At 38.7% G+C, this 25,806-nt stretch overlaps 1 protein-coding gene across 1 annotated transcript in view; it reads left to right on the top strand.

The window, feature by feature from the left end:
• LOC132975648 (pro-neuregulin-3, membrane-bound isoform) overlaps positions 1–24,629 on the top strand; it is a 355,425-nt gene extending 330,796 nt beyond the window's left edge. The window contains exons 6-9 of the mRNA XM_061040354.1: positions 4,077–4,203; positions 13,405–13,517; positions 16,662–16,847; positions 22,674–24,629. Of these exons, the coding sequence (XP_060896337.1) occupies positions 4,077–4,203; positions 13,405–13,517; positions 16,662–16,847; positions 22,674–23,337 (1,090 nt within the window). The 3' untranslated portion in view covers positions 23,338–24,629. The remainder of the gene's footprint in view (positions 1–4,076; positions 4,204–13,404; positions 13,518–16,661; positions 16,848–22,673) is intronic.
• Positions 24,630–25,806: the final 1,177 nt, after the last annotated feature.

Genomic DNA, 25,806 nt, shown 5'->3' with positions numbered 1-25,806 from the left:
AGACACGAATGGGTGACATCACTGAGACTATGTCCATGTTTTTTAGAGTCTATGGGTTGTATAAATCCTACATTTACGTCTAAAGATTATAACCTCAAAGTTTGATGTTGACTATGCAAGTGATGGTCCCTTTTCCTTTTGACAAAAAATCTCATCCTGCTGTATTTAAACTGTCAAAAGTCATTTTTTTTAATAGGCTGTTTCTGCAAGGTGTTTTTACCAATTAATAAATGGCACTGTCTCGTCTGACAACCCCCAGAAGTTGTTTAAGGCATTGAAAATAATTAAATAGAAATGGTCATTTTTATACTAATGGTCTTGTTTGCCTTTTTATCTTGTAAAGAGGCATTAATCTTATTTTCAGTTTGTTTCATAACCAGTTGAAACAAGGCACAGCTAAAAGTGGCCAGTGTACGTACTCTGAGGTTGCATTTGCTGACATAGGTGAAAGAAGTCCAAAGCCAATCCCATTAGACAATTAGACAGAAAAGAGCTGCTAAACTGTTGTTATAACAATGACAATAAAGATATATTCTAACTAATTAGTGTCCAACACTCTGAGGGTGGAAGTTAAAAAGTTTGGTGGCCAAAGCCAAGAAGGACTTTCTGTGCTGAGTTTTACAGTGAGTGCTCTCCTGAGCTTGACAAGCGTACCATTGAGTGGGTGGGAGACACTGGCCAAGGTGACATGTAACTTCAGCAGCACCCTTCTTTTTGTCACAATATCTAGAGAGTCCAACTCCTCCCTTAAGTCACTGGCATTGCAGATCAGTTTGTTGAGGTAATTGGCGTTGGCTGCCTGTATTGCCTACTATGCAAACAAGATAGCATACCAGACTTGTTTCACATTTTCAGTGCTTTACAGCAGACGCTGAAGGCATTCAGAATCCTAAGATTCACCGTTCTAAACCCAGTCTAGCTTATTAACAATATATTGTCCGTGGTACTTTTAGGCCTCTACAATAATGATACTTAACCCCTTGAGGTTGTATGTGCAATGAGTGTCCTCAGCTCGACAGACAAACTTAGTTTGCATTGTCATACTGAGCCATTGATGGTTCTGCTAATACTGACACAATTAACCTCCTCAATCGTGTCCTTAACCTACTCACCCTTAAGACATTTTCACACATGAACTTGGACAATATTGGAATAATCAGCTCCAGATATATTCCAGATTTTCCATTTCACATGCATTGCACACAGAGTGATTTGTGGATAGAAAACGCATTCCCAACGACTCCGATTAACTGGGAGTAAGCTGGGTAGAGCCAGAAGAGGAGAGGGACAACGACTCTTCCCTTAAAGCGATTGTTTCATGTGGATGTCACTACAACATGTATAAGGACAGATCTACAAAACAAATGCAAGAGCAATCTCTGGATCATGAATGACATCATTAACGTATCTATACTCTCTCACTCTCTCATACAGATTTTTTTACTGGGCTGCTGGCAAGTTAAAGCCTGTTTAAAGTTCTGGAACCAGACATTTGCATTCCCACATGCAGCCCCAACACACATGGCTTTCAATTTTGAGGAGTGCAGTGCATGTTTGAAAGGGGTTTTTCTTTTTACAGATCCATGCATGGCAAAGTGATTAAAGAACTAAGACTGGTATGAACTGGCATGGTAAGCTCTGTGCTGTACAGCAAGAAAAGAAAGTAAACAAACTCTGTCTACCAATCAAGTAGTTGACAATCCTGCACACAAGGGTGGAGGGGGTGTAATCCTTGAGAGAAAGTACAGTTTGCATGCAAAAGCATCAAATAAACAACCATATCTGTCAAGACTTAAGAAGGGATAATGGATCTTTCATATAATAAGAACACTTTGCCAAAGTAGTGCGAAGCAAATGTCACAACCTTCTTCCGAGAGAATATAATTAAAGTGCCACAGAGGTGGAGAGGATTGGAGTTCACTATGATGCTGTGAGTGAACACTCGATTACACCGCTGTAATCCAGCAGAGAGTCTCCGAGACAGAAACTGCAGAAGCTTCATTGGCTTTATCAGATAATGAGCGTCGCCTCTGGCACAACAGAGTAAAGTCTTGATAAAGGGTTTTCCATCCAGGTCAGTGTAATTGTACAAGCATGGGTAACTAGTGTTGTTATAATTAAGGGCATGTGTTGTACACTGGTAGAAAAAAAGAACACACCCTAAGAGCTTTCTTTTGGATGGATGGGAGGAATCAGAATACATCCTTCTTGCTCAATTTGGTCTGATTATTCCACTTCTTGTAGAATAATCATCTGTAGACCTTCTTTAATGAGTCAGCGTTGTATCTATGAAAGATTAGGGTCAAACTGATTTGTGCAGTGACTCCAGTCCTTCAGTGTCTTTGTAATAAACAGAACAAAGCACTGCAGTTAAAGACAAACACCTACGAGAAATAAAGAGTCTAGACTCAAAATGCCAAGGTACAGAGCCAAGGTACATTTCATAAGCTGTTTAGTTTCTGAGTTTTATTACGGCTCGGGCCAGAGAGACTGGAGAGAAAGATAGAAAGCACCTCTGGCCAATAGCTCTCTTTCTTCTTCTCTGTTCTCAAGGGCATGAGACTGGCCAATTCTCCTCAGCCACTGACTCATTTTTCAAGAGTATGATGGGGAATGAGTCTAAAAATTGTGGAAAATCCTGAACATACAAAGGATATTACAGAATTTTAGGACTAGAGGAGGATATAAACCTATAAATGTTTTTTTACTCTACTAGCTGTTACTTCCTGAGTTTATGGGAACTGTCTGGATCAATAAGAGGATCAATAAGAGAGCCAACTAGTCAAGAGACTTGTGACCTTAAGAAGTATTTAGGTCTAGACGTGTATATTTTAAGTCCAAGGGCGGCTCCATACCATCATGTTTGTATATATTTAAAGTTCAAGTTTGTAGATAAAGAGAATAGGACTTCTTCAAACAAACACATTACCAAATTGTTGTACAGGCCATTTTGGTCAGTGGGCCTACAACTAAAAGTATAATGATCCAGGTTTCAATTAAGACTACTTCCTGAGTGCTTTCCTTAAGATATAGCTCTAGCTGTGTTTAGATGTACTGTCAAGGTTAGATGATAAAGTATAAAAAGTGCCAACGTCTGCCTGTTACAATAGTCTAGGCTAGACTTATGATTATGACCAGACTGGGGTTCCTTTGAAGCCAACAGCTTCTGATGATTCATTCAAACCTATAACATGGTCTTTTACTTACCTAATACTAAAGGTGCCATTAAATAACCAAGCAGGTTTTGTCCTTTACATAACCAAACTGCAACTGTGACATAACATGGACCCTATGTTTTATATAACTACATGTATAAAACTCATGAATCATTAATGTTTCTCAGAAAACGTAACTTGTAGTCTAACTAGAGATTGCTGATTTATTATTGATGACCTGATGGCTTTATTACGAGTCTAACCTGGCAGTGTGTAATGATATTTGTCAACTTTATGAAAGAGAGTCCATGGCTATTGACGCAAGAGTGGTATACCAACATTTTCAAGTTCTAAAGGATAGGGCCCTAGCCAAGATTCTGTGTGTGGTGATGTATAACTTTGTACATTGGACTTTCTTTAATCCTTTAGTTTTAGGTTGAGACCACACTAAGAAGTAAAACTTTGATATTGCATATTCCCTCTCTGTCACAAAGTCACAGCAACTGTCCCACGACTCCTTTCTTTTAAATTAAATTCAGCATATTTATAGATTGGTTGCAGCTGGGACTTAGTGGGAGTGTTGATTGCAGCGAAAATTGAAACACTGAGGACAAAAAAACATTTTTAATTACATGTAATACAATAGATCAAGATTTGAGGCTAACTACAGATAGCTGTGGCCTTTTAAGTTAAAGCAATATAGGAGCGTAAAAGACTTTTGGTGTACTTTTGCCAACAAATGCTTATCCCACATATTTGTGTGCAGTTTAAAAATCAAACGCCAGTGGCTCATTAATGATAGACGATTAAAAATGTTTTTTTGGGATGAAAACATGCAGAACTACACAGCATTCACAGTAATTTTGCTGTCATGTCAAAGTTATCTTGCATTACTCTTTTTCTTTCTCTCTTTCTCTATAGGAGGCGCAGAGAAAAGCTCCAGGCCCACTTGAAGGAGAGTCGCACTTTGAAAAATTACTCCGCTAATTCCCATAATGCCTTGGATGGCAAGATGAGGGCCCCTAACAGCAACCTGCAAATGCATGAGGTAATTACAGTTTTTCTTTCCTTTGCCCATCTCGACCTTCTTTACAAGTGCTGCTGTCTGCTTTTGAATGACAACTATCCATGTGCACTCCATTCAGATGGAAAACTGTACTCTTCTCTGTACTTCAGAGTGCTTCCATTTCATTCCTTTAAGACTGATTTAATTATTCTGACTCTCCTTAAATAAGACTTTTACTACAGAAAATGGGCGGAACATTTTTGCAGTGTCTGTACAAAATGTTTTGGTTTTATGCTTTTTGGCCAGGAAAAAAAAATTATAACTCATAGAAGACTTAGATGAGTGAAAGTTGAGTGACACAAAACTTGAGCTGTTTTAGAAGAAAATCTAATAAAAAGAGGGCAAATTGTTAACATATTATAACATTCAATACATGTCTCTTTTACTGCCAGTTGCAGTGATTTAAAGTATTTTGTTTAATGTGTTAAATGTTCAACCATTGAGAATTGGTTAGCAATAGTGTGAAGATAATGACACATCAGCTCTGCAGTACAGAACGAATAGCCCAAAGTGTTAGCATGTCTCATAGAATTCATCACTCTCCTGCAGTTTTTAGCTGCATATGAATCAGTGTGTATCCCCACCTCCACCTGGCCACTTGCATCACACTCACAGGTCTTTGAGCGAGCAATCGTTCAGTGGTTTGGGAGCACAGTGCAGGCTAGCAATGTCATTCATCATCCTCTCTGCACTCTGTGTCATCGCATCTCTCCCAGATGTGCGTCTTGGACTTGCTGGCATGGAAAAACATTACCGTAATTTGAATGTCAGTCAAAATCACATCTTCCATCGCCTTAGGGGAGTGTCTATGTGTGTAATCTGTGCATTGCTGGGAACAAATTGGCTTTAACCATTTTACATGTTTATTATGTAAGTTACCTATCTAATCTGCACAGGTTTGACACAAAGCTTTATTGGATGATTTGTGTGTTTCCTCTAAGGACATGATTTGAATGTACAATGAGGCCAAGCACATGTGCTGTTCTACTGTGGGGAGTTCACTCCATATAAACCCATTTTTAAACACAAGATGGATAAATCACTGAGTGGGAGAAGTAAAGAAATCCATATGTAGGATTCAGATTGCATGAAGGATAGACAGATCAATGCCAAGCTAACTATAGATAGACTGACATCACATACAGACATACAAGTGGTTTTCATCCTGTCATCTTGCTCCTAACAGCAGGGTAAATAACAACATTTTTTTTCATTGAGGTGACAAATAATTTGTAAGCTCTATAACCACTTTAAATATTCTACAATCCTTTGGATGGTATCCAAGCTTAAGAGTTTTATGTTAAAACTTTCTGAACACCTCTTTGAAGTTATTTCTCTCCGAGTATAGAATTATGAGCCAGGCTTGTCACTTCATGCTTAAGTATGAGCAGCAAGGTGACAATTTATTGTATACAATTATTCCATGCCCTTTTTGAAACAACAGGTTAAAGAAATAAAATGTCTTAACAGAGCAGATTCTGTCATCTCAAGTCTTGGGTTAATAAGAGAAAACTCTCCTGTGGTTCTACAGATTCAGTTTCCAAAGGGTTAAGGTCTAGCTTTGAGATAAAGTTAACTAGGTTTGCTCATTCAAATTACCCAAAAACTGATGCTTTGCAAAAGCCATGATAAACCTGCTACAGCCCTCCAACCACCAACCACAAGTCGATTGCCAATGCATGCTGTAGCAGATGGGACTTATTAAAGATTAAACCTAACTGTGACCATAAATAGATATTTACAAGTCAAAACTATTTAGGTCAGGAAGAATAACAATTTTATTTTACTCAAAAATTTGAGGTATTTGCACGATTTTAAGCAATCAGAAGAAAATGTATGAATTACATTTGTAGATACAGACAGTTAACCAATAAACAATTAGTAAATTGTGCGCCCATTCAAATAAATCAATTCTATTTTTAAGCCTGACAATTGACTCTTAATAGAACTTCAATTTACTAAATACACTAAATCAAAGATGCACTCAGATGTGTCACATCTAGACACATCTACATTTTGCACTCAAATCTTCACATTTCAGCTCTTCAGCTAGGTACATCATTGTTTCTTTTTCTTTCACATTTTTTTAAATCATTTTTTTACTTTCCTTATTTGGAGGTCAATCAAAAGGAAATGTTCAAACTCACTGCTCTGTAAACTCCATTTTCTGGAGTCAGCCAGGAACTTCGTTCAAACTTTAAATGGGTCACTGCACTTTATCATTTCACTTCAGCCTTCATATATCTCTTCTTTGATATGTTCTGAGGTTAGGCTCCAACCAGAGGTTTTGAGACATATGGTGGGTAAAGTTAAACATTCTGAACAAATAATCTAGGAAATGTTCATGCAGCTCTTTATTAAATCCAAACATTAAATATAATCTATAGCCCTCTGATGTATGACCTTTAAATTGATTTTAAAATTTACATTTATAGATTAAAGCTAAACAGCTTTTTCCCTATTGCTCTCCTCTTATTTAAACATGAGTTCACAAAACTCCAGATCATTTATGGTTTCCCATTTCTAACTTTAATGTTTTCTACCAAACAGTTGAAGAAGTGTTTAAACTAAAGGAATAACTAACTTCACATATGTCTCATTAAATGTCTCTTCAGGTCTAGCTCTGTTAGCATCACAGCAGAGTAGCTGGGTGGTTAGCACTGCTGGGGGTTAGCACTGCTGGTTCACAAGTAAGAAGGCTTAACCACCATTACAGCATACTGACAGACTTCTGACTCTTAACAGCGTGTTGAGCAAATACTCATCTGTTTGATGAGTCATTGTTTGTAGAATTTCCGAAGAGAGGCAAACAGATCTTTCTCATCCAGGAGTTCAGGCTAATACGAATTAGCGCTGTGCCATGTTAACACTACAAAAAGGAAAACGTTAGATAAAAATAAAACAACAGCTTTTTTGGTGTAGAATCTGCTTGTGTGGCAAGTTGTTTGACTAATATGTTAGGCAAATGGCTAACAAGCTAGCAAATAATTCACACATTTAACAAGACTTTTGGTTGCAATTAGGCCTACTATCACAATAGCAGTAAGAGCTAGCTTACTCTCAGCCTCCTAGCTTGTAAGCTTTGACTTCACACAACTCTGTGTCATAGACATATTTTTTTAACAGACATATTTGTATTTGACTGCCATTTGATTCTTCAAAACAAGATTTTGCATATGTGGCTCAATACCAAAAAGATTTAGCTAATCCGCATTAGCATTCTTCATTCACAAATTTAGAAAAATTTAAACATGTCACCACTTATCTAAGGGAAGTAACTGAGCAAAAGCTGTGTTTTTAATGCACAGTTTCAATTTAAATTTTAAATGCTGTGCCTTTTTGTATTGTATTAAGATTTAACTTTCCTTGTTGTATAGGTAAAGGTGCACTATGGAGTTGTGGTAGAGAAATGTGAAAGTTGGAGAAATGTACAGATTCTGTGGTAAATGTTCATGACTCTATACACAAACTGTCCTCAGAGGAAAATTTGGTCCCTGAATCACTGATAAAATGCTGCACGAGATGTTTTGGTTGGAGGCCCGCAACAGTGCAACCATAACTCTCATGGTAGCTTTTTAGCTCCAAACATTGTTCCTGGGACCTATTTTTTTCCTTTGAATCAAGTTTGTGTTTTCAGTTCAGAAAATATAGCAGAGAATTGTTTCACTTCTCCAACTTTCAAATTTCATTACCAAATCTACTTAGTGCACCTTTAATGATGTTTATGACAGTTGTGTGGAAGTCATATAGCACATTTGATAATCTCTTCTGCCAAGTACAGGAAAATGAATAGAATGTGATAATGTACAATTTTATGAACTACAATAAAATCACATTATACTGAAACAAAATCAAAAGCAGTCCTTGGCTCTATTTTGCTAAATCTTCAATAAGCTCTGGCCTGCGACCTCATGATTATTGTTACAGAATGTATTGTTGAGAAATAGGCTGACCTTCAGTGTATAAAGCTTGCTTTTTAATGTTGTTATATTTATTTAATTTTAAGAAGAGCCTTTGAGGAACATGGCATGCAAATGAGCTGTACTTGTTTATTTTTCGCCTCCACACTCTACATTGATTTCTGTCTTGAGGCAATCGATTATCAAAATATCTGAACACAGAGTGACAAACACAGGGTTAGTGGTTCTGAGCATGTACTCACACTACAGATTTTATTCTAAATTATTTTCAGTATTAAGTATATTTCTGTTGACTTTGCCATAACTGAGTCCCAATTTTCCTTTTTATATAACTTTGAAGGTGACTCTAGGAAGCATTTAAGCAAATGTAGAAGTCCAAAAGTACCTCAAATAATCAGGCAGGACAGAAGCACCCAGCAGGTTGTTCAAATTAGCACTTCTGATTAGTACCACAGGGTCCTTTGTTGGAAGTGTTTGATTAAACAGAGAATAAAAGAGCAGTTCTGACTGAGCCGACCTTTCTCAATCAATCAGCTTCACCACCCTGTCATGTATTCCTCAGGTTTTTACACAGAGTCTGTCTATCATTGGCACATCGTTTTTCACAGCTCTGTCTCTGTCACAGAGGATCCTGAGCCTGCTCTACCAGGCTTAGAGGCCTGAGACTATCGTGTGTGTGTGTGTGTTCGTGTAGCTGATTGTGTGTGTTTATAATGCTGTAAAGCTGTTATTTATGTCAGTATCTCTGCACAAATCATAAAAAGAATTTCCTGGTTCCCTCCGGTTAGTCTGTCAGGGTTAAAAATGCTCAACACCAGAGGTCTTTGGTATAAGCTAGTCCCCTCTCTCAGAGATTAAAACACCCATTACAGCACACACACACACACATACCCATTAATTCACGCCATTACATGATCCCTTTGTACCCCGATTGTCCAAACTCGGTGTGAACTCCCTGTCAAAGCAATGATTACTTTTGCCTTTTATATCTGTGTGCATCCATGGATCTAGAGAGCAGAGTTTCTTTGCCTGCAGCTGTGCGAGAAAACATTACATCTGTATTGATGACCTCCATAAACAGTAGATATTGCTGTGTGACACATGCACACAGTTTCAGTTTTTGTCCTTGAGCACTCTCTCTAAAGCCTAATTCTATTTTCGCTGAACAACACAGCGGCAGCACAAACAGATTAAAGGCGCTTCTCCCACTTTTTAATGGTTCATAACAGATAAATTAGTTAGTCTTTGAAAGCAAAGCCATTGCACTTTGAGAATCTGTCAGTTTAGGTTAAGAGGGGCAATTACTCTGTCATCCATTTTTACTTAGGTTAATTAACAGCATATGCAAACATTAACAGATTCCTCTCTTTTTGAATAGCTGTCCATTGTTCCACTGTTAAAAACTTCACTTTTAGCTTCATCACGGGCTTTGAAAGGAACAAGTCTTCACTTGAAGCATCTCTTATCAATTAGCCGCTTGTATAAGTGCAGCAGAGGGGAATGCAGACTGAGACGTTCTTTTTTTATTTGCACTCATATCCACGCTCTTCTTTTTGTCTTTTTACTGCAGCAACACTTGAATTTCCCCACTGGGGATCATAAAGGATTATCTTATCTTATTTTATTTAGTGGTAGTAAGGGAAAATTTTGCCTAGTAATGTGTTTAAAATGTGAAACTACCTCAGCATTTTGGAAGTGTTACAACTAATAAAGCTCTAAATAATTGCCTAATTAATGTCTAATCAGTGCTTAAAAGACCCCAATAGCAAAACAATAACCACAGAAATCATGAAATAAATCTTAAAATTTTTTTTTAAATAATATTATAACCACAGCGATTTAAGGAAATGCTCTTTGAAAGAAAAAATGTGTAACAAACATTCCGGCGCCTCAATAGGTGCACACTGTATTGTCATAAAAGTACCTTCAGTGATAATCTGTATTATTCCTCATAGTCTTGATGATGATTTAGCAATCTGCTCCATTTAAATATCTTGTATCTCACCAAGGTTAAAAGTTCAATCAAACTGTAAAAGATTAAACATCCATCCGTTATCCATGCCGCTTTTCCCGTTCGGGGTTGTGGGGTCTGGAGCCAATCCCAGCTGTCATTTGGCGGAGGCAGGGAACACACATGCTTGTCAATCACAGGGCTGTCTTTGTACTGTGCGAGGAAGCCGGTAGACCCAGAGAGAACCCAGGCATGCACAGGGAGAAGATGCAAACTATACACAGGAAGGCTTCTGTCCGACAGGAACTCGATGCAGGGTTAGGGTTAGGGTTAACCAACCCGATGGGGATTTGAACCAGGAATGTTCTTGCTGTGAGGCAACGGCTCTAACAACCGTGCAGCCCAATTTTAAACATGTCAAAGACTTTAAGTTTAAAGTGAAGCAGAGGAGCTCATAACAAAACTGTTTTCGTATCATCTATGTTCTTATTTCAGTGGGGATGGTCGTCCACATACATTTCAAGTTATAACAGAGAATATGTCGGGGTTTTATAAGCTCAAATCAGCCTTCAAACGTCTGAATGGTCACATAACTGTGGCAGCATGTGTGACTCTAATGAGGCTGGTGTCCTGCAGAGGGCCCTCAAAAAGGGATTGCGTCAGTGACAGCCTTGTTAGTCAGAGATCTAACTCAGAATTTCAAATCAAGAAAAACACCACAAAAAAAGTTATTTCTTCGAAAAAAGACATTTTAGAGAAACAGGTCCCTCTTACCTTGTGTTTCAAAAGTGTCTAGACGATAGCGAGACAATGCTGAGGAGAGAAAACTGTAACAGTCTGGTAGACGTTAACTACAGACAGGTTTGCGTAACAGATAAAAAAAAAAATCAAACCAGCATCAGCCGCTTTACATCTTTGCAGCTTTCAGAGTTTAAAGCCTGCAAGTCTTTGTTGTGTTGTCCTGTGTTCTTCTGCAGATCTTTGCTGCTGTGTAAGTGAGTGAGTCTGCCTCGTCATCTGTATTGTGAAGTGCCGAACAAAGAAATGTTTAGTTTTGTTGTGCATTAGTCTCTGTGGAGATGTTGACGTACATGAAGATAGTTAAAAAGGGTGGTGGGGGAGGGGGTGGACCTGGGACATACACTGACACTGATAGTGCTGATGTAGATCTCCTTTTTATGATTACATGAGGAGGAGAGGGGGAAGAAGAAAGAAAATCAAAAGAGACTGATATCAAAAGAGAGAAATGTAAAAAGTGTCATTAGAAAAAGAACATGTTTAAGACTAAATAAGGGAGGATAAGGACTTTGTTTCTAGAGGGAGTGACTTTGTTTCAAAGTACAGCAGTGGGACAAAATACCATAAACGCCATCCAAAGTGAAAAAAATAATATCACAAGTTAAAAGGAAGCATTAAATTCTTCCTCTCTGAATGTTTAAATTCTCACTTTAATCTGAATATTTCTTAATGTTCCACAATAAAAAGAAACACTGAGAGCTAAATTACACCGATTTACATATTAACCAGCCAGCTGTGTTGAATCCAGGCATTCAGATGCCTAATTAATGATTCATTTCATGGTGTGTTTGCATTACTTCATGTATATGGGACGCAGACAATAGGAAATGGAACAAGAAGCTAGTTTGATGTGCAAATGATGTGATTGTGACTTTGCATGGCAACAAAGGTTGCAATCAGAGAGTCAATTTATAAATGTTGTCAATAATTTAAGACCTTGAAATATGTATTTTCCTCGGTTTTTGTAGGCAACTGTTTGTGTTAACCAATGATTTTCCATTTTAAAAAATCACGATGATGTTCGTCTCTGATCTACATTTGGTTCGGGACTCAACTTTCACCAATGAAAACCAGCCTTTATGGGATTTGCACTTGGACTAATGCAGCCATTATCTTTGTTCTGCAAGGGCAAGCAAAATGCACTCAAGACAAAGAAACAGATCCAAACCATTGGGTTGTGTTTCATTCATAAGAAGCAACGTATGTATCCATACAATCCCAATAATAGTGGATGCTTTGCTAAATTGAGTAGATAATCAGATGGCTCATACATATGAAAAAGTGCAATTTGTTGAAGCAGTCTTTTACAAAGAGTTACCATCACTCCAAGGGGAAGTATATATAGTACTTTAAAACCAGAGCCCTATTTGTTTGAGGCCATTCTCATTATCTGTAAGAGTTAGAAGGCTTTATTTTAATTTTTTTTCCAGGAATTGCTTCTGCCAGGTGCTCGAAAGCAGCTGTAACCTACTCCTCTTGGGAAGTGTTTCCCCTCAGAGTATCTATGTTTGATTTTAAAAAGGCTTCGTTTTGCTACTGAAATATTGATTTGAAGATTTTTAAGTGTCAGGCATAATTATACCAATTCAACTCTCCAGCTCCAGGTTATTACCATTTTCTTCCTGCAACAAGTTACTTCACCTCATTTGATTTCAGAGGTATACTTTAAAAACATTGATTTTGTTCTCCAACGAGATCTCTGCTAGAATCTATTCCACAATGATATCAGACACTTGTAGTACCTCAGAGCCTCGTCAGTGGAAGAATGTTTTTTGAGCAGGTGGAGCGGAGAATGTTGCTGCCATTGGTTCTCTATGTGGCTGCAGGCTAAAGCAGTCTTATGAAACAATTCTGAAACCATTTTAAATACATTTTGAAACCAATTCAAAACTTTTGTGTTCCTTTTCGTCGATAAGGTCACAAAATGTGTAAAAAATAAAATAAAAAATCCAGTACAAAAAAAAAGTGAATTTCCCTTTTTAAGACGTTTGTCTCATACCTCTTCAACATCATAAACCCAGGCATGGTGCATTAATCCTCTCAGGTCTCTATCTTTTGCCCAGCTATAGCTATTCAGCCATTGTTAACATGTCTGGACTTCAGTGAAGCTGCATGCCTTCGTTGTTGTGAGATGTTTAGTCTGAAATTGTAATGTGCTTTATTTGATCAAACTGTCAGCAGCCTCCTTTTGTTCTTCTGACAGTGCATTAAAACTCAATCCCAGAAAAGGAGATCTTTTAAGGAGGGAACAATAAATGTAAGCTTACTCCACTTAGAGTGTAGAGCCAGTTCCAGTATTCAAGGAAGCAGGAACCCTTCATTTCCCATGAATAGGAGTGTGAGAAAGAGCTGGAGGAGGTTTATGGACTAGATCTAAGAAAACTCAATATGTCTTTAGTTTAAGAAGGAAACAAACTTTGATTCTTCTTCTGTAGAAATCTCTCTGAAGGGACTCCTCTTTACATGTGAGGTGCGACTAAACTTGTGATGGTTTTGTTTTTCTTGTTTCTGCAGTACTCCAAACGGCCGCCCCAGTCTCGCCCGGGGAATGTTTGTGAGTCCAGCTTTCCACACTGCAACATCTCCACTACGCTGTCCAACAGCTCCCGCATAGCAAAACATCACAGGTATGATAGTTATTTGCGCGCGCGCACACACACACACACATATCAGTGTATAATGTAAGTTTGTCAGTAGAGACGCAGCTGTCCCCTCAGTCGCTGCAGGAAATAGCATTAATGCAAATTACAGCAACAATAGGAAACTTCAGTGTCCTTTCCTCTAATCAGCAAGGACGCAGTGAAGAGAGTAATTAAATTATCCCCATTACAGTGCATCCAAAGCTAATTGCTGATTCACGGAAGAATGATAGTAATTATAATTAAAGCTATAACATGTTAATAAGTATATCTATAACAGTCATGAACACAGAAGATGCGACACAGATAAAAAAATGGGGGGCAATGTGCAGAGATTTATGAGCCAGGGCAAAAGTGAAAATCCCAGAAAGCTTTCTCTCACACTGCTCAGCGGTGTGTGCGTTGGCATGTTCATCATCAAGAATACACTCCAACACACTCTTGAGTGCCGACTTCTGACAGAATTCACGTCTTTGTCAGAGCTGGATTTTCTTTTACAAGACACACAAATACATTTGAAGAGAATGGAGCTCCTACAGATCAAGTTTTTAGCATTTTCTATACATATTGAAAGTCAAAAACATTAAATTCTGCCCCTGTTTTTCTGTTTAAGGTATGTGTAATGTATTATGAGAAGAAATACATTATTTTAGAGAAAATAACATTATTCCAAGTTTCATGGCTGGAGGGGAACATAAATAAAAGGCACACAAAACCTCCTTTTTTGACTGTGCTCTTTGTCACCATTCTTCAGTTGCAGGTATTCACCCCTGAGGGCTCAGTGTACCCATGGTTTCCTACCTCTAAACCACTAAGAAACTCCACCAGGGCAGCTGGGGGTTAATCACCTTTTTTCAAGGGGATCCAGGCTCTAGTTGAGAGAGAGATTTTCCCCGACAAGCCAGAAATTCAATCAGACAACCATCAAACCACAAAGTCTCCTTCTCTTTTTGCAGAACTCTTGCAATACTTTCTTCATTTCTATCCAGTTCCTACTCCATCGGCTAAGATGATCACAAGGATACTTATCCAGCAGTCTGTTGAACTTACCACAAATGACATTCTTAGGGGGCGATCAGAGTTTATGCGGTTGCAATCACCTTAGCTTAGGCAGCGACTTGGACTCTATATTCAGGGTAGTGTGTTGGGATTCCACAGTCAAGAATGTCCCGGGAGAAATCTCCAAAGGCTATGTCTGTATTTGCAGAATTTTCTGATTTAAATGCCCTTATTATAAAACACAATTAAGTGCTTGACTGACTGCCATTCTATTCATTTTGTTTTGAGTTATTTTATGAACAGTTATGCATTCCAACCACAGTAATACAGCCGAGCTGACGCAAAAGAACTACATCTGAGCCTTTTTACTGTTGCATGGGGAACTTCCATTTACTTTAATTTTGACTATCCAGCCTTTTCTAAGCTCCATTAGGAAAACGAAACATACTCACAAGGGAGGGGTGTAGAGAACCAGTGCTACATTTGGCCCAGTTCCTGAATAGTCCGTACCAAAATATTTTCCAAACACTTAATTTTTATGTTCCTAAATAATATAATTGACAAGATCCGTCAAGCAGTGGTACTCCAAAATTCACGTTAATTTTTTGGGCTATTTGCACGTTGGAGACCCTTATCAATAACCATCATCAATAAGACTATCGATTGGTAACAAGCAGTACAAGTATCAATATTGGTATCAATAAAATCCTAATAGAACTTATCCCTGATGAAAGGGCTGTAGGTTAACGATTGCCTTCTTAAGACTTGTAACTGTCCTCCATAGATTCTGGGATTATTGGCTTGCATTGGCTTTAATTTAATCTGCTGATAAAGTCAAGTTAAGTCAAATTTATTTAAAGAGCACTTCAGCATTTCAGCAACAAGGCAATTCAAAGTGTTTCACATTCAAAGTGTTTCACACAAGACATCAATAGCATCAAAACAAAGAGAAAAAGAAACATAAAAAAACATTTTTTTAAAATCACTAAAGAAACCATTGACAACCACAGAATAGATTAATTATGAAAATGTTATATACAATTAAAATAGAAAAATACACAAGAAATACAAAAGTATGACATTCAGCCAAAAAAGACACATAAATACAAAATATATAAATAACTTCAAATGTGCAATGGTGATGTTATCTGCTCTCAGTGCCTTTCAATGTTATATTGCTCTGAAGTGCCCGATAAATGCATTGGGTCCAAATTTCCAATCCAAAATAGAGCGATAAAAATCTGTCCAAACCATATGTGTATAAATAAGTTCTAAAAGAGGGAGACCAATCCAGAAATGGCTGGAGAACAAAAAGACCTGTGAGTGATTAGAACTGATCCAAGTTTAGGTGACCTGGACAAACAACAATAAACAGTGTTGACTGCAAAATTCACAACTTATAAACAAGCACAGTAAAATATTAATAACACATCTACTCTGTACTCGCATCCCAAAAACACATCTTATGAGATGATGACGGAGAACTCTGTAAATTCTTCAATAGTGTAGACAGTAAATGATAACTTCATTAAATACTAACACTTTTTAATGACAGTATGAACCTGAATACAACTGAAATTGAGATGTTAAGACACAAGAGTTGATAAGCCTCATTCATATGGATTTTAATGAGACATTTGTATGTTTTATAACTTTTGGGCAAATAATGGCAGACTTCACAAAAACAACTAATTAAGCCACAAAATATAAATAGGGACTCAGAATAATGTATGCCCAGACAATTTCCTACAAATGATTTCAGAGAAGGATTTAAATGCTTTGACTCCACGTTTCAACAATGTGCCATGGTGTGCATGGAAAAGCCATCATACAGGGTTTAAGAAAATTGCATGCAAAAAAAGCCAATAATATGCAACACAAAAGAAGAAAAACTTTTTCAAAATGAACTGCAACTTTTCCTCAAGTTCTAATAACATGTTTATGATTCCACTTGACTTGGCATGAGAACCTTACTAACACGCTTAATTAAAAATCTGGCCCTCGCCTAACTCAAGTCTTGTTTTGAATAAAGGTCTAAAACCAGCCAAATATGTAATAGTCCAATGTTGAAAACTATATCAGAAAAATATGTTTTACAATAACCCTTGAATCTTGTTTTCTTTTTTTTCTCAGAAGCGGTTCCTTGTCTCACATCTCAGATCAGAGAACCAGGACAAGCCATTGGTCTGCTCCAAGGAGGACCCCACCCATTCCCAGGGGAAGGCTAAATGCAATTGGAGGATCCAAGTATTTGGGCCCTGCCTACCAACATCTTCAGGAAGTAGATGCAACTGAAAGGGAGGCTGAGGCACAGAGAGGGTGAGTAGACAAGACTGTATGCTTCGATAGATATACCTAGTGAAGCAGACCATAGGAACTCAGTGTTACAGACTCTTGCTATGCAGAAAGGCTGTTGTCGGTGAAATCCCTGCACTAAGATAAGACTATTTTTAAGGTTCTATCCTTACTTTCTCCTTCCTCTCTGTCTCTGCTTTGCTTCTATGCTGTTTCCTCCATATGCTGACACATTTCAATGAAAGCCACTAACTGAAAAGTACAGGCCTGCCACGGACAAAGCAATGGATTTCATTTCAAGGGTGGATATTTCAAAGCCAACTCTGGGATTTTCTTCTTTTTTTTTTTAAAGACTGCATTCATTTTTAAAATCTTTTTTACTCCCCCCATCCCTTTGTTTTTCCAATCTGCTGAGCAAAGATAAAAACAAGGTCACGTTATGTTGTGGTCTGCAGTACAATGGCATGAGTTCAAAGAAAATGCTTTGCCTGGTGCTTGTGCTTTTAAGGACATGATGCAGGATGCACATCCAGATTCTTTAAACCCATCTCCCCCCTCTCTGACGTCTTGTCATGCCTGACTAAATTCTCAGGGCTTTTTTTTTTTTTTTTTAAAGTGATGGCTTAGCAGGTAGAATAACAATTAAATCCTGCCATTCAAATGTAACACAGTAGGGCATATTTTTATAGGAGTTAGGGGACATGCAAATGATCCGTTCAAATGATTAGCAAGAAATGCATTAAGTGTGAAAGGTGCTGTGCTTTGACCTATTTTTGGCCGGTCATGAGTCAGTGCTTTACCCACCTGGACTTGTATGCCTGTCTTTGGGCATTCATTTCCCAGCAGTCCCAGCTCAGGATAAAGCTCTACATGACCTAAATGCATACTAATAGAAAGCAGAACAGGAGATAGACATAGCTGGGCAAGAACAGACTCCCACATACTGTTAGCAAACGCCAACAATAAATATAATGTAAACTGTAATTCATGGATTTATACTGTGATGTTTAAGCACAATATCACTATTGAAAAACACTTGGGCCGCTTAAGAATACCTTTTGTCAGCAAAAATGCTCTTTCCATCTACCCTAGTGTCACTCAAGTAACCAGTTGGTAAACCCAGGTCTCCTTGGGTCTGACCAAGTTTCCTTGTTTTCACTTAAATGTTTTCTGGCCAGCTCAAGTGCCCTCCGAAAGCAATATTACCTGCTGGTTAGCCCAAGTGGCCTTTTGATTGGTGTGTTTTTTGTTGACCCACTCATCTTCTGATCTCCCATGATCAACCATAGTGGCCTTCTCGTGCTTCCCCAAGTGCCAGCTGCTCTGCTCGAGTATATTTGGTCTGCCCAAAGGCCCTTGGTTTCACCAAACTGTTTTCCTGGTCACCAGATCTTCTGCTTCGTTCAAATCCTCTTTAGTTGGGCTGAATATCCGCCGGCTGGGACAACTGTCTCCTGCTAAGCACAGGCATCCTCTTGTTGGTCAAATTTGTTGTTGGCCAATCATTCTCTGGTGTCCTATCATTAACCACCTATGATGGTGCTGTTGCTCTAAAACCCTTTTCACACATACGGAAATCTCCTGAAAAACTCAGGAGATTTGGCTACCCGGAGGTTCTTTAGGCTATGTGTGAACGCAAACAGCCGCATTTTTCGCGCAGACTTTACCCGGAGTTTATCCGGCCAGACCCCTAGTATTTTATCCGCAGAATATCAGAGTGAGCTGATGTCTGAACGCAGCCGAATACACTCCGGAGATTTCAATCCCCCGCCCCCCCTCGCCCTCTGACAGGGAAAGTCCCCCGCTGTGAGGAGCATATGTGAACGGCTAGTTCAGGAGAATCTCCGGAGAAGTCCTCCTGTAAATATCTAGATATTATCCGGAGTGCATATGTGAAAACGGCTTAAGTGTACTCTAGTCAGCTGGAGCTACCTGTGGTTGACCCAAATAAGACACTGGTTCCACCGGTGAGACCATATGTGATATGGTCACTACAAGCAAAACATCAGTGCATACTACTGTGCAGAATGAAAAGTAATTAACACACACACCTCTACACAGATGCTGCATTAAAACCAGACAAGGTTTACAAGAGAATTACAGAGGAGCAGGCTGTGCTTCAAGGCAAGAGGTCATGCTCACATGCTTTTCAGACATTGTCACTCAACCAATCGATTACACATAAACATTCATAAGTCAAACACTCACTCACGTTCTTTCCCTGTGTAAGACGACTTCCTACCTTTCCCATAGTATGGTAATCTTTACCATGGAGAAATTTGACCAAGACTGCATAGAGACTGAGGAAGAGATGCTGGGACGGAGTCAAAAGTACAGAGACAACCAGTATGAATCCATTCTGACACAGACAGAAGGAATAAACATATAGGAGAAAAAAAGCAGCAGCAAGGGAGTAACAGGATGAGACGGAGGAGTGTGCAGATAGCATATGACAGTTAGAAAATGCAAGAAAGGTTGCCCATTCTACTCCATGCCTGTTAGTGAAGCCTAGCGTTATCTCAACAAAATGGCTGACAGGGAGACAGAATGTCTTGTGTTGTTACTACTACTTTAAGATAAAGCTGTCTCCAAAATGGCTGACTGAGACGCTGCTTGCAATTTTTGGTTTTTCATCCACTGTTGCAAGTTCTTCCCTCTCTCCCTCCCAAGGTTTTCTCGGGATAAAGTACAAACAAAGCCTTCAGTTGTATGCTCAGCCTTAAAATAGACTCACAGCTTCAGTATATTTCTGCGTGTAGGTGTATAAACCTGCAGGTATGACCATATGTTGCTCTTCTCCAAGTATTACTCTTCCAGTGTTACAAGGTCACTGCATCACATGACAAGGAGTTTTTATCGCACATATCGTATACATTAAGAAATTATCTGTGGGGAATTAATGAAAATGGCTGTTAATACTTGTACATGTAATGAGCTCCCATAAAGTTGAAAGCCCAGTCACTTATCTTACCTCGCTTGCACACAATCTCTCCGTAATACCCCTCTAGCTGCTCCCCTGCTCCAGGGTCCATATTTGAACTCTGCTTCATAGATTTTTGCAATGTGATTGTGTTTCACCACATCAAAAGAGAGATTTGTGTGTGAATGTTATCTTGGGAATTAGCACCCTCGCATCATCCTCTCTTATCGCCGGCGGGATCCTCTCTGCAGGGCCCGCTAAATCTCTACTGTGGTTTTTTCACTGAGGGTTTTCATGTCGCGAAGAAATACTGCAGCAATAAAAGGACGTTGTGATTTCCTTTGAGTCTGAAAGAAAGCACCCTCTCCTCCCAACACTATTTTTTTGCCAAACTTGATGGAGAGTGTAAATGTGTGTGATGAGGTATTACAAGGGTGGGAGTCCATGTTGCATTTCAACAGGGCAAAAAAAGCTTGCCTCTGCAGAGGCTTACAACCTAAATGAGGCTCCTCTCTAGATTGCAACTAGATTTAGACACTGATAACACTGAAGAGCATGGTGAGTCTTGGAAAGAGAGAGAGAGATTATGTCTGGGCTCTGAGCAGTTAGGTCAAGGCCCAGACACAGAACAGAAAATGTGTTTCAAGTTGCTAAGCTAGACCAAAAAGTGGAGGACAGAACCAACATTTCGTTGTGCCATAAATACTTGCCACTGGTGCAAATGTCAGGAATTACAGTAAAAATCCACAATCCAGACCCTGAACAATAGTTGTGATCCAAGAAGAGTTGATTTTTCGAGACATAAATAGTCTAAAAGAGGCATTAAGTACATTCAGAGGAGCTGAAGTAAACAGGTTTATGTCGTCTTACGAATTAAGCATTTTATTAAATTACATTGTAACTAGAATCTAGTTACAATGAGCTTTAAGAACTTTTTGGGAAACCAGATGTCCATCATGTATATCTAAGCCCAGTAGCGTATGAGTTTTAACTATTAAAGACAATTCTGGGTGTGACAGTCAAATATAAGGATATTGAGAAATCACTGGATGATTATCCTTGCAAAGGCCAGCTACTGATCCTGCAATAACAAATAATTAAAAATATATTTTCTAAAATGTATATATGTATATGTATATATATATGTACTGTCTGTTTGTGACTGTTTTAGTAATGTTTAAGTTTAATTTAAAAAATAATAATAATAATAATTGCTATTTCAACATACATACCATTTATTTATTGTATTTAATCATTTTTAAAGCGGTCTTAAATCAGAGGCTCGCTTAATTATAAACAGAATTTACTTCTGGGGATGATGGAATTAGCCAGTGGACATTTTGCTTCATGGTCCACATGCCCCTAAAATCAGTTGGCGACTGGTGTCTAGCCTCAGCATTATATTTATCAGCCTTGGAATTTTTTAACCAGCCAAGCCTGTGACCCCTCAAGGCTGTTGGCTGAGATGAACGAGTTTACCAACTTGGTCAAATGAATAAAAGTCATCTTCTCATTTCCAACAAGCAGCAGTACTGTGCCTTCCTATCACTGGCCTGATATAAGTGGCTGGCTTCAGATCGGACATACCCTTCTTCAACTTCCCTGGCTTAAATTATGTTCTTCCACTTTCCCTGCAATGTACAGCTTTCTCAAACCTTACCGTTACATACCAGGCGTATTGTAAATAGAAACAGCAGTTATTTGAAAATCTTTGGCATTGGACAGGATTTTGCAAATTCAAGCGGTTGCTATTATTTTCTTTGGGTTGTATGCATGTAACAAGTTTCTTAATGAGGTTTTTAAAATATGTGTATAACAATGATTTCAGACAGGGAGTGTACAGCTGGGAGAACAGTACAGCAGGGTGCAGAAGAACACGATCAGTCACAGCGGTGCATCTTTGCATGCAGAATAATTAAATCCAAAGTCCAACTAAACTGAAAGTGACTTATACAATAAAGAATTTTACCCTCAGAAATTCTTAATATGTCAGTTCCAGCTGCTTAAAACTGATATTGAGGTATGCTCACACCATGGGTTTCACTAATGATCTGTGTAAGGCTACAAATCTGATTTGTCTGATTTATCTGATTACTGTCCTGCTGCAGGGAAAGCCCTTGACAATCTGATTTCTCACTGTAACTATGTAACAGGTTGACAGGTTATTTAAGAGGCAACCAAAAAAAGTGAGCATACTAATGACATCTGCTGCTAAGGTAGACTAACACAAAAAGACATCTTAACTTTGGACTATAGAGGAAGAACTGAAGAAAAAGATAAAGACAAAGATAAAAAAAATATGGTGAAAATTTAAGAAAAAATATAGCAGATATAACTTGAATCTGTGTGGTTATACAATCTCTGAGCAACAGTGACTCAAAGGGGATTTTCAAACTCAGCAAATGGTCTTGACCTGAAAGTGGAAGTACTAAAAAGGAAGGAATCAATAGAAATTACTGCATGTGATTATCTCAACTGTCCTTGACCGGAGCTGAATGCCTTTAAGTTTAAAGCAAAACTTCCTATTTTCAACATTCTTTAAGTCATTAAATCAATAATAAAACATGAACTTTCTGTTACCTTGGTGCTTGTATAAAGCAGCTACGGTTTTTGGAGTTTTTTTTTTTTGTGTGTGCATGCAGACTTAGATATACAGGGATTAAAGAAAATGTCAGAACCTTCTTCCTCTCTCAGCATCCAGTTAGCCTGTGAGATGGCAAAGGGCGGAGAGCCGTCCCTCTGTGGATTCTGCCGGAGTTTCAGTGTGGGAGATAGAAAAGGCGATTGAGTTGAATTCACTCTCAAAGTGACTCAGGGACTTTTTTTCCATAGGCGAAGGAAGTTTCTCTCCACTTGAATAAACTTTGCTTCCTTTTTTCCCTTTTTCTTCATCTCTCCTCGCCTCAACCCCTGTTTCCCATCTCCACTAGGTTGCAAATACAGGGAGAGATCCAACGTGACGACCCTAGACGAGATTCGTTCCTCTGTATGCAAGCTCCAGTTTCTTTAGAGACAACTTCGCCATCGACCTGGAGCGGCCGCCTCGAGTGCGCTCCATCCAAACACAGCGATTTGAATACCACAATGCGCAGCCTGCGCAGACCTGGGCGCCGTCACAGTAACTCCCCACCTCCTCCGTTTCGTTCATGCTCTATCCCCATCATCCCCTCGGTCCAGTGTCACCATGACAACGAGGTTTCTTGTATGCAAACCACCACAGACACAACAATGATGTCAGTCAACCACGGAGCCATGCCCTCCAAGGATGAGCGAAGAGAAAAGGTAGCACATGCTACATTGTCTTCATCTTCCTGCTCGTCTGCCATTGGCCAGCAGCATGATGAAGTTGCCCTGCTGCTAGAGGAGGCGCAGGAGCAGCTCAGGGCATTGGCATTGGCTCACAGGAAGCAGGAAGAAGGCGGGGTTGTCAATGGCGGTACGTCGACAACCGCACTGGTGGAGGCCAGAGAAACTGTTTGCTTCCTGAATGTTAACGGAGGAAGTGCCGGGGCGCTGAGCTGTAACGGACTTACGCAGACCCAGTTACTCTGCCCCAGCCTATCACACAGAGACCTCGGCCAAAGCAGCCAATGAGAGGACGCGATTAAGGACGTTCACTTGCGGTTTGATGGTGTTTGACAGACTCTGGTGTTCTGGATCTGTGGGGCAGAAATGGAAGTGCCGAATTCAAAAAAATAATGTAACATCAAGGAATTTCTGAATATGTGCTGATATTATGCATACTGTGTGGATACAAACAAAAAAACTCTTCTTGAGTGGTCGCCTTTACACCAACTGACAGTATGGAAAAAGAAAAAAGTATTTACATGCATTTATTTACAAAGCAAGACGAACACTTCTACTTAGGCAAAAAGAAACCAAATAGTCTGTCAAATCCATGGTGTTTTTAATTGTAAAAAGTATATATAAATATATATAAATATATATGGATATAAATATATGGAATTCAAAAAGTGACCAAGTACAAAGTTGAAGAACACAGGAATGATGTTACTGTTTTTCTTTCTCTCTTTTTTTCCTCCCTGTTTTTTTATTAACTCACATTTTTTTAAGTTCTTGCTCAATTCTAATACAAAGTTGTTTTTTTTCCATGAAAGTCCTTCCGCACGTCCACAAGGCGGGACTTGGTCTTCTGTGAACCTGCACAGAATCCAAAATGGCCAACCAGGAAGGAGCCACTCTTGTTTCTCCCCTCACGCCTTTTGAAGAACTGTCGACGCAGCCAAGAATTACAGCACACCCTTCTGGATGAGGTTTTACAACACAAAAACAAACAAAAAAACATTCTCCGGCTCTGTGTGGGCTTGTTTTTGTGTGTGTGTGTGTGTGCTGAAGTTTTGCAAAAGAGACAGAAGAGAGGGAGAAGAAAACAGGAAATGACTTCTTCTTCTTCAGTAGGTCAAATCTGGGAGAGCTGGTTGTAAAAGACAGCCCAGATGTGGACTCCCCTTTGGCCAGTGATTGAAATCTAGATTATTTTTGTTTTTGTTACAAATGATATTTTTCACACACATATGCACACACACACTCACTTGTGCATTATTCTTTCTTTGCTCGTACAGTGGGATGAATGGACAGAAGGACACATAAGGAAGGAAAGAGGGCTAAGGGTTACCACGGGAGCTAATCGGATATTTTTTTAGTTTCTTTTGTTATTTCCATATTTTGGTTATTATGAACAATGCTGCTTTCTGGGGCTGATGGGAGGGACATGGTCTGGGTGTTGATACAAGAAATAAATGTCTCTGTGTTGTATCCTATGAATTGGAAGCTTTTGAATCTCTGTATGAAGTTACAGCCAAATGTTTCTGGTGACAAGTAAAAAAAAAATGGTTACAATTCTGGTAAAGATCTTTTCTAAATAACACTTGTTTTGGTTTACTTCTTAAAAGCACTCCTTGCAAACATCAGTCTGGTGTTCACAGAAAGCTCGTTTGAACCTTTTCCAACATGAGCTGGTCTAAAGTGGTCCCACTTTTGGCCATTCTGCCACCAAAAGAGAAAGTCATTATGGATGACTTTTAATCAGAAAGCTCACACTCACTACCTTATCTAATACCCCAGCTTGGTCCAAGGCCCTCCACAACAAAATATGACAATCTACTCGAGCATCAGTTTTGCATGTTTGGTCTGAAACTTTTTGACATTTAAGATCTTTTCATTTAATTTCTTCCAAACCAAAGTGGACTTTATCACTTCTTATATTGCATCACTGGACTTAAACAACACATAAAAACAAAATAATAAGTTCAAGGAATGACACTATAAGCAAATGTAAACGGCATTATATTTTGAAGCATAGGGCCAATGACCAAGCTTCTGACAGGTAAGAGGGGGTTTACATAAATGGTTTAATTTCAGTGCCACATATCTATTAATAGATCGTTATACACTGCAAATTAAATTTTATAAAACCACATGATTCCATTCATGTGTCTTTGGTTTTCAGCAGAAGAATCTTACTTCTAGACAAGCAGTTTTATGAGAAGAGCGAGTGTCTCTACAGAGGTTTGTTAAATGTCTCACTTAAGAATGAAAATGACAAGCATGAAGCTTACTTTGCTAAAGGCAATTTGGTTTATGTTGGCTCTTTTAAAGATGGGCGCCAATGGGAAGAAAGAATGACAGAGACAATTTTTCAGGCAGATGCGTGCATTATGTGAACGTGTATGCGTTGGTATCCTGGCAACTAAATTGGAACTTCACAAAAATATTTCATGAAAGAACATTTTATCTGGAAAAGAAGCTTACTTAATAGAGAAACTTTGAACTTTCTAAAACAAGCTGAAGAGGCAGCAATTCTCCGTAAGAGAACGTTTTGATCTCTATCAGAATCATTAAAAGGGGTTAGGAGCTTGGTTTCAAATGATTACTCTTTGAAAACACAAAAAGAATATTTCATGTTTTTGAGATTAAGTAACATTAACGCTCAAAGCAGCCTTCTTTACTGCTTAAAAACTGCTGTCAGCCAAAGTGTAACTCTCTTTTCTTCCAAATGTGGTCCTCTCTTGTGTGATCAACTCTTTTGGATCGAGAAAGGGT

Source organism: Labrus mixtus, chromosome 6 (assembly GCF_963584025.1).
Source record: "Labrus mixtus chromosome 6, fLabMix1.1, whole genome shotgun sequence".
NCBI lineage: Eukaryota > Metazoa > Chordata > Actinopteri > Labriformes > Labridae > Labrus > Labrus mixtus.
Note: the sequence above shows the minus strand (reverse complement) of the source record. Positions and strands in the feature narration are given on the sequence as shown.